General features: G+C 37.0%; 1 protein-coding gene across 2 annotated transcripts; it reads left to right on the top strand.

Moving 5' to 3' along the window:
- The first annotated feature begins 355 nt into the window (after positions 1 to 355).
- LOC133031022 (uncharacterized) lies at positions 356 to 4,356 on the top strand. Of its 2 annotated transcripts, none has more exons than XM_061104234.1 (2): positions 356 to 526; positions 1,903 to 3,743. In XM_061104234.1, exons 1-2 carry the CDS (start codon positions 380 to 382, stop codon positions 2,827 to 2,829), a joined length of 1,074 nt encoding a protein of 357 aa, XP_060960217.1. In that variant the 5' UTR covers positions 356 to 379; the 3' UTR covers positions 2,830 to 3,743. The 2 variants fall into 2 exon arrangements, with proteins under 2 accessions (XP_060960217.1, XP_060960218.1); XM_061104235.1 differs by having other exon boundaries at positions 358 to 526; positions 1,903 to 4,356.
- The last annotated feature ends 5,948 nt before the right edge of the window (positions 4,357 to 10,304 follow it).

Genomic DNA, 10,304 nt, shown 5'->3' with positions numbered 1-10,304 from the left:
CCAAAACAAAAACCCGAAAAAAATGCAATAAGCTGCCGAAAATGGCCGCGGCTACTGGGTTTAAAAACCCAGGAAACCCAGTTTCCAGCCACGAAAATGCATCCAAAAATACCAATTTTCATGCTATATCAACCCACAATCATACCAAACTTTCACCTAACATAAACCAAGTAATTAGAGAGGGGGAAATTTGAATTTGTATGCTTAATAAATAATAAAATTGGATACCTAATACAATAGTAGATATAATTTGTAAAGTGGGATACATTTTACTAAAACCCAATTTTACCCCCATCATTTGAAAAGTCACTCTCTCTCTCTTCGTCCCCTATTCTCTCAAACCAAAAGGGATCCCAACCAAAATTCGCCCAAACGCACGATGAGCAGACCCGACCCCTCTCCACCGCGTACGACCGAAGCCCCAGCCCCCTCTCCACCGCGCGGGACCGATTCTCCAGCCCCCCTCCACGGCGTACGAAGGTCCAGCCACCCTCCACCGCGTACGACCCAAACGGAAATGGCCAAGGTATGTTCGACCGACCTCTTTTTTTATTTTTGTTATTGTTTTGAGTGATTATGACATAGAGTATTGATTTTAGGGTTTGATTTGAATGGATTTGTTAGATTTAGGGGTTGATTTAGGCTAAGAAATCGTTTTGGAAGACAATGGCCCGATGGGACCCCCGATGGGTCCGATGCTATGGCCCGATGTAGGGATGATTTTGTGTAATAAAGGATCGGGTCCGATGGCCCGATGGGACCCCCGATGGGTCCGATGCTATGGCCCGATACATGGACCGAATTTGGGAAATAAAGGATCGGGTCCGATGGCCCGATGGGACCCCCGATGGCCCGATGGGCCGATTTCATGCAGGTTAGGGGTATTTTGTAGGTTAGGGGTCCGATTGGGGTATTTTGTAGGTTAGGGGTCCGATGGGCCGATTGTATGTAGGCCCGATGGGGCCGATTGTAGGCCCGATGGGTATGGAAGTTGATTTTTTTTTTCGTTTTTTTAAATATTAGTAATTATTTTATGTATTATTTTATTTGTATTGAATTATTAAGTATTGTTTAATTAATAATTGTTTTATTATTAATAATGAATTATTGTATTCTTTTTATTATTAATTAATTATTGTTTTAATTTTTTTTGTTTTAATAATTATTGTTTTTTAAATAATTATTAATTATTGTATTATTTTTTCTTGTTTTATTAATTATTGTATTTTCATTAATTATTAATTAATGTTTTATTATTAATTATTAATTATTGTATTAATTTGTATTGTTTTATTAATTATTATTTTTGTACTAATTATTAATTATTAATTATTAATTTTATTATTTATTAATTAATGTTTTATTATTAATTATTAATTATTGTATTAATTTGTATTGTTTTATTAATTATTATTTTTGTACTAATTATTAATTATTAATTATTAATTTTTATTATTTATTAATTATTGTTTTATTATTAATTATTAATTTTTGTATTAATTTTTATTGTGTTATTAATTTTTTATTATTTATTGATTATTGTTTTATTAATAATGATTAATTATTGTATTATTTTTTATTATTTTATTATTTATTAATTATTGTTTATTATTAGTTATTAATTATTAATTTTTGTTAATTATTAATTAATATTTATTATTAATTATTAACTATTATATTAATTTGTATTGTTTTATTAATTATTATTTTTTTACTAATTATTAATTATTAATTTGTATTATTTATTAATTATTGTTTTATTATTAATTATTATTTTTTGTATTAATTTTTATTGTCTTATTAATTTTTTATTATTTATTGATTATTGTTTTATTATTAATGATTAATTGTTGTTTATTTATAGGTTTAGGGTGTGATATAATTTTGTTTTTTTTTTTGCAGTCTTCCAAAGTTCCACGACTTTTACTGCCAGTGTCTGAACATTACACTGGTCGTGTTACTTGGCGGGGCGGTAGTTACTATTACCCCAAAGTAAAAGCCAAGTTTGTACAAATGCAGTTGTTGGAAAGGGTGAAGGAGGAATCCCCTTTCAACAATTTTTTTGAGAGAGAGCCATTAGCGTTTTCAGGTGCTCTTATCCATCAACTCTTCATGCATAAGATAAAATCAGATAAAGATGATGAGGTGCATTTTTATATTGCAAAGAAGAGATGCCGATTCGGCCGAACTGAGTTTGCCTTGGTGACTGGGCTTAATTTGTTACGTGGACCGACTGAGGCTGAGGTTTCGGAGAGGGCGACGTCAGACCGTTTGATAGTAGAATATTTTAATGGGGATCCATCTATCAGCATTGGTCGTCTGCGCAGCGTCTTTGAGAGCTGCACTGAGAAGGATGATTGTTACAAGTTGGGTTTGGTGCTGTTCGTGATGGGTGTTCTGACTGGGAAAGAAGAGAAGACCCTGGTTCCCCCATTTATCATTAGAATGGTTGAGGACCTCCCTTTTTTCTACAATTACCCGTGGGGGAAAATTTCTTTCAACTTGTTGAAAGATACTTGGAGTAAGGACTTCGTACAAAAGAAAAAGCATATGGATGAGAAGATTGAGAAGGGAACGACTCAGAAGGAGTCAAAGTATTCGGCCTATGGATATGCTGTAGCATTGCAGTATTGGGCTTATGAGTCCATCCTCGAGCTTGCTGAGAAATTTGCAATCAGAAGATCGCATCGCTTTCCCCGAATGGTGAACTGGGAGAGTAAGGATGCCCCACTCGGGAAAGAGGAAGTCATCAGATTATTTGCAAAAAGAGAGAGTTTGTTAATTCATTGCATTTGCTTACGTTTATTTATTTATTTTATTTTAATTTAAGTCTAATAATCAATTTGTTATAATTTGCAGTTGACAGTGTACTCCGTTTTATGTCCGCGGAGTAATGAGGCCGAGTTTTTGAGCCACGTCACTGGAGGTGAGGCGCCTCTATTTGTGGATATGGAGGAATTGGTTATTGGCAATGATGGCCAGCCTACTCAGGATAGTTTGCGCAGCCAAGCTTCAAAGCTTGCACTCACGCTAGAACAGCGAGCGGAGGAAGCTGGAATCTTCAGAGATGATACACCACCACATTCTCCACCATCAGGGGCCCGTTCTGTTCCACCGTCTGCCTCAATGCCCGATTCTGCATCTATGCCGCAGTCAGCATCTATTCCCAGCACCTCACAGCCTCAGGTGCCAATATCTTCTGCCATATTGGCAAGATTGGAGCGTGTTGAAAAGGAACAGCTTGCTTTGAAGCAAGGCCAGACTGATATTTTGAAAGGGCAGAATGAGATAATGGGTTACTTGAAGACCCTATTGGCTCTTATGGGAGATCAAAGAAGGCCCAGCACAGAGGCAGAGCCACAGCCAGACGCCGTGTCTCCAGGAGATGAGTTCATTCTTCCGAATGATTACAGACCTAATGATGTGGAAGATGTACTCCAGACACCTCAGAACATGTCGGTCACGTCCATTGGAGATACCCAAGATTCAGAGGTTCAGGTTTTAGAGACCGTTCCAACACCGGTGGAGAAGAGAACGAAGAAAAGGCCAAGGTGGTTTGACGAGTACACCGAAATGAAGAAGAAGATGAAGCCATCAACAACCAATGTGAATGTTGACCCACTTCGGCCCGTTGATGAGAAGCTACTACATAGTTTTCGAAATTGGTTAGTGGGAACCATCGGAAACAAGTATCCGAGGGACGTCTTCACCGGTCTGTGTGGTGTGGCTTGGTTCTCGACCCTAAATACAGACAAACTATGGCTTTCTGATGGCGTAAGTTTATTAACTAAGTATTATATGTTGTTATTTACTGCTTTTTACCGTTGTTAATTGTTTTTTTTTAATGTTGTAATGTGGTTGTGCTGACTTATTTATATGTGCTGTGCAGCATTTGGATGCTGCTTTCCATATGATGAGGAGGAGGCAACACTTCTTCCCGGAGTTGTACCCACGTAAGTGTACTGTCATGCCATCTTGGTTTACCTCATCGTTGAGGGGTCGGTGGGATGCTTGGAAGAGCAATACTGACCATGATGGTTTTGTTTGGGATGAGTCCATCTTGGAACTCCTTCGTGGGGATCCAAACTAATTTTTGCCTTCTTGGAAGGGTATGGAGTGCATATGCATGGCCATGTTCTTGAACGGACAGAAACATTGGATCGCTATGGAGGTCAATCTTGAGTTGTGGAAGATATTCCTCTTCGATTCGAGTCTTGGATCTCTAACGAAAGACGAACTGAATTCGCTTATGGATGTGTGGTGCCCTTTACTAGCCAAATTGGTGGACCAGTGTGGTGTATGTGACACTCATTACATGGTGATGGTCCCTCAAATGACAGCCTCCGAAAGTCAGGTCAGACCCAGACCCTTCGACTGGAAAATAATGGACAATAAAGTTGTACCTCAGACAAAATCGAGGTAATTTAAATGCATTTTTTTTTATAGTATGTTTATTAATTAACAAAAAAAATTTATAATATTCTCTATGGTTTATTAAATTTTGCGTTTACCTACTATTGCAGCGGCGATTGTGGAATGTACGTCATAGAGCATATTGAGCATAAGTTATTGGATCTACCATTCGATGGAGTACATGATCAGCATATGTCGCTCTTTCGCCAGAGATGGGCAGTAGATTTATTCTACCAGAACTTGGCATGAACTTTAGATGTTTAATTTTTTATATTTGTTGAACAATGTTTACTTTTACACTTTTCAATTTGAACAAACTACTTTCACTAAAATTATTTTATTTTATCAGTAGAACTTGTTTTTGGCTCAGATGTTTAACAAAGTTTAGAAATAATTTTCTAAGAAATACGTAACAGTACAACACATGTTCATGCCACAAATTAAAAATATTTTACACCATAAATATAAATAACATAATAGTCCAGCGCATCACAATACTAATAAACTAAAAATTTATGTTAAACCTCGGTAGGTGCAAGTGCTTCTGTTGTGTCCCTTGGCACCGCACTTGCTACATTTTCGTGATTTGATAATCCTTTCACCATTACAAGCAGTTCGGTTGTTCTTAATTCTTCCAACCTTTTGCTTCTTGGGTCGCCCTACTGGTTGCTTCTCAACGGTGCACTCCAAGCCGTCATGTTCTTTATGTCATCAGGCAATTCCCAATCATCCTCGTCACCAACTGGCATAATTGTTCCTTCGTATGTTCTCCTCCAATATTCTGTTGTGTAATATGGCGAGCATAGTGTGTACACGCTAATACTTCGCTCCTGAGATGCAGCACATGCATGAGGACAAGGAAACTTCATGCACTGGAACAAGCCGCAAGTGCAACTCTTTTCCTGCAAGTCCACTACGCCACCGGTGAGAACTGTTCTTCCAGGGTGAACCTGCAACGTGTAAGGCCCGCATGAGTCAACGTTCAAAAACCGACCTTTTTCAAAATGCAATGCCAAGTCCTCCTCCATTTCTGGTGCTAGGGGTTTCGTCCACTTGTCAGCTTTTTCTTTTCGTGAAGCAAACCACTTCTGGACTTTGGACCTCAGGAATGCTACAGCAGCAGTGATCGGGAAGCCTCTTGCATCCTTAGTTGTGTTGTTGAAGCTCTCAGCCCAGTTGCTCGTCATACATTGTAAACGTACCCTGGAAAGTACGACCCGGACCCATTTTTCAAATCCGATTTCCTCAAGATATTTTGCAACCGCTGGATTCATGGCCCGAATGTTCTCAAATTCTCTGTGAAACTCTGATCTTGAATACGTGTACGCACACGTGTAAATGTGATTCGTGAAGACGTCAGTCTTGAACTTGTGGTTGACGTTCATAATAATGTGGTGGTAGCATGCACCGTGGTGTGCATCAGGGAACACGATATCCAAAGCACGAACAATACTTTGATGCCTATCCGAAACAAAAGCTAAGCTCTCAACATCACCAATCGTTTCTTTCAATTTTCTCATAAAATAGGTCCAGGAATTGTGGTTTTCACTGTCAACTATAGCAAAAGCTATCGGAAAGATATGACTCCCTGCATCCAAAGCCACTGCACACAACATTTGCCCACCATACCTAGTCTTCAAGAAAGACCCATCAACGCATATAACAGGTCGACAAAACTTAAACCCCCGAATAGAAGGACCCAGAGAGAAGAAACAATACTTGAAGCGACCATCTTCTACCACAAAATCCGTGATGGTACCTGGATTCCGCAACTGTAGCATGTGCAAGTAACTAGGTAATAAAGAGTACGAATCTTCAGGTGTACCCCAAGATAGGTGTATTGCCTTCTCTCTGCACCTCCATGCCTTTTCGTAACTCATTTGGATCCCGTAATCCTTGTGCATACTTTTTCTTATATCAGAGGGCAACTGATCCGAGCCGTCAGTTGTGAACTTATCCTTAATTAGATGGGCAACTATTACAGGTGATGCTTGACGGTTATCTTTTCCTCGAAGATCAAGGGAACATGTATGTACATTATGAAATGTACTCACCTCAAACATGTTAGAAAGTACGTTCTTCTTCGCTCTTAATCTCCACCCACAATCTGTATCCTTACATGTGACGTACCAAATATCAGTACCGGACTTCCTAACGTAGTAGTCAAACCCTTTCTTCATTGCATACAGGCCAACAACCATCTTTAAATGCTCTTTGTCTCTAAAAAACTTTCCCACATGTAACTCCCCGCCTGGTGTGCCACCCGTAGATATATAATGACTATGATCCTCGATGTCTTCTCTTGTATACATTTTCTCCTTGAATTTACCGTAACTTGTCGAAGAAGAAAATGGATCGCTCCATCCAGTCACATTGGTACCTCGAGCATCAGTAGGACCACTAACATCATTGGTCTCTCTACCATTATTAGGACCTGTACTGTCAGTAGTTCCTCTAGCATGACTGGTTTCGCCTGGACGACTACTACTAGTACCAGGTGTTTGGCAATTTTCTCTACGGGGCATTCTTTTATGTGTCGGTGGCCTCGGTGGCCTCGGTGGTATTTGGTACGATAGTGGAGTCAAGTTCAAAGGTACAGCAGCAGGGGCCTCTGTACCTTCGTCGTCTCTTACGCCATCATTGCCCTCAACATAATATTCAGGGTCTGGACCATCACAAAAACCATCAATGAAGGGCATTTGTGCTACAATATCAGCACTCGGCATCATAGTGTTTAATTCAGGTAATACATCCGCAACCAACACCTCTGGATTTGTTTCTGGAACAAAACTCCCAACCTCGCTACGATTATCCTTAACAGAACTTGGTGTGGGACTAGGATCAACCCAAACATTCTTCTTTAACAAAGTCACAAACAAAGGAATAAATTCATCTGGCTTCTTCGCAAGTGTAGATAAAAAGTACCTTGCACGCTTATCATTTCGAATAACTTCAGGAGGATACTCATAGCCTTTCCTGTACTTGTAATTTACTTCCAATTTCAAGTCATACTCCGCTTTGTCAACATCCAGTTCTTCGTACAAAACATCAACCAAACCTGAGTAGCTTAGGTTCGGATCAATGTCAATTGTCAAAGCGGCACTCCCTTTATAAATCCAATCTCTACCATCAAGCTCCCAAACACCATTATACATAACACACGCATTAACAGTTGAATCTGTCACAAACATTTAAAAAAACACAGTTATAATTTACAACAAAAATCTCACCGAAAAAAATCTTAATTAATCATTAATAACAAAACAATAATAATTAATTGATAATAAAATAATAATTAATAATTAATAAATAATAATAAAATAATTATTAATAAAAAAATGAAAAATAAAACTATAATTAATAATTCATAATAAAACAATAATTAATAATAAAAAAATAATTATTAATTGATAATAAAATATAATTAATAATTATTACTAAAACCATAAAAAATATAACAATAATTAATAAAACAATAATTAATAATAATTCATAATATAAAACAATTATTATTTAAAAAAAATAAAACAATAATTAATAATTCATAACAAAACAATAATTAATAAAAAAATAATAATTAATAATAAAAAATAATTATTAATTGATAATAAAATAATAATTATTAATAAAAGAAAAATTAATAACACAAATATTAATAAATCACTACAAAATAAATTAAGCATACAATAATAAACAATAAATAATCATAATTAATTAAATAAAAAATAAAAAAAAAAGTTGCAGTAGGGTCCGATTGGTCCGACCATCGGACCCCATGGAGGTGCATCGGACCATCCTTTAAAAAAATAAAAAAAATTACAAAAAATCCAAAAACCAATCGGGTCCGATGGGGTCCGATTGGTCCGACCATCGGACCCATATGGAGAGCATCGGCCCCAGGGTCCAAAAAAATTAAAATTTCAAATTTCCCATAAAAATTAAAAATTAAAAAAATACACAGGGTCCGACCATCGGACCCACATGGTCCGACCATCGGACCCATCGGACCCATATGGAGAGCATCGGACCCAGGTCCAAAAAAATAAAAAATAAAAAAAAATACACAACGGGTCGGACCATCGGACCCACATGGTCCGACCATCGGACCCATCGGGCCGTCTTCCCTGCCATCAAAATTTTCAGCTCATCGGACCCCCATCGGGCCAGCATCGGGCCCGACGACAAAAATGCAGAAAACCAGAACAAATCCAGATTTCACAGGCAGCAAACTTTTTAACAGAAAAAACAGCCAAATAACAGCAACAATCTACAGATCAAGCATCAAAATAACATTCTAAACTAAATATAACAACAACAAACAAGATTACACAAACAAAAAAAAAATTACCCATGAGTTAGTGTATGATGCTCGTCCAAAAATGAGAGAAATTATGTGGTGAGCCTTGTGGTGAGCCTTGTGCAGTTAGTGAGCTGAAAAAGATGAGAATAGAGGAGCAAAAATTTGACCTTCCCTTTGTGTAGCTTCGGGCAGGTTAGAGAAAAGAAGAGAGAGGGAAAGAGAGAAGAAGTGATAGGGGGGGTGAAGGAAATAAAGAGGGTATTTTGGGCATAATAGAAAAATGGTCATATATTTTAAATATGGGGTATTATGAGTTTTGAGGATAAATTTTAATTAAATGCAAGCATACAAATTCAAATTTCCCTAGAGAGGAATTACACCTAATTCACTCTCCAACAACACCAAAAACCAGCAACTAAATATCAGCCTTCAACAATGAATTTCAGCCCCAAAACTCATCCATTTCAACTCAATTCACAACCAAAACTTAAATCCATTAAATCGATTTTTCAGTAATTAAATCAAAAGCTTAAAACACAATTCATGCCTTAAAAATTCAATGGAAAAAACCCCAAAAATTCAGATTAAACATCATAAACTTCAAAGCTCCAACTTAAGCAAAATCACCAAGAACTTCAAGCTCAAGAACTTGAACTTGAACAATTAATTTCAAAGTTCAATAACAGAATAAAAACACAATAAAATTCCTTTTAAATTCTGTCTAAACCTAACCCAACATCAATTCAAAAGATCCAAGTACAAACATGCTCAAATCAACAAGAAAACACTAACATGCATCTCAAGACCATCCCAACCTATTTCATGCTTTTCAACCATAAAATCACAGCAGCAAATTCATTAAATTTCAGCAATAGAAAAACTACCTCAAGCTTCAATGCAATGATCAAGCCACAACTCCTCAAACAATTCTTCAATTTCAAGCTTGAATACCAAGCAAATCACCAATTTTTCAACCAAATACAAAGAGAGATAGAGAGAGAGAGAGAGAGAGAGAGAGAGAGAGAGAGAGAGAGAGAGAGAGAGAGAGAGAGAGAGAGAGAGAGAGAGAGAGAGAGAGAGAGAGAGAGAGAGAGAGAGGGAAGGGGGCTGTTTTAGGGTTAAGGTAAATGCAGAAATGAATTTCATTTTTTTACAAAGAATGCCTTTAGTTGAAAATAAATCCAAAATACATATTTACCATTTTGCCCCTAGGGCCATTTCTCACATACTCAAACAATCAAGGGCATTGAATTCATTTCATATATAACACATATTTAAATAATTTCAGATTATTCACACATAAATAAAATGCCTATAATTTATCCCAAAATTATATTTCGGCCCCGAACCCGGTTCGGCCCGAAATACCCGATTGTGACTATACCGCGCCAACTTGTCAGAACACACTTGAAAAAGGACACACCAGATATACTATATAATAATATAGTTCATAAGCACATAAATAAATTAAATTCACAGTTTTACCCTTCTCGGGTCAAAATTACTAAAATGCCCCTAACTCACCAACGGGGTCTTAACATGTCATTTCTCATATTAATTCGCATATAATAAATTATAATATAATATAATT

This window comes from Cannabis sativa, chromosome 9 (genome assembly GCF_029168945.1).
Source record: "Cannabis sativa cultivar Pink pepper isolate KNU-18-1 chromosome 9, ASM2916894v1, whole genome shotgun sequence".
In the NCBI taxonomy this organism is placed as follows: domain Eukaryota; kingdom Viridiplantae; phylum Streptophyta; class Magnoliopsida; order Rosales; family Cannabaceae; genus Cannabis; species Cannabis sativa.
The sequence above is the reverse complement of the archived record's forward strand: the minus strand, read 5'-3'. Positions and strand labels throughout refer to the sequence as shown.

Bases quoted from the DNA above. Each gene is read 5' to 3' on its own strand.
- LOC133031022 (XM_061104234.1), top strand. From the start codon at position 380: ATGAGCAGACCCGACCCCTCTCCACCGCGTACGACCGAAGCCCCAGCC. The intron at 527-1,902 runs GTATGTTCGACC...TTTTTTTTGCAG, and splicing joins CCCAAACGGAAATGGCCAAG to TCTTCCAAAGTTCCACGACT.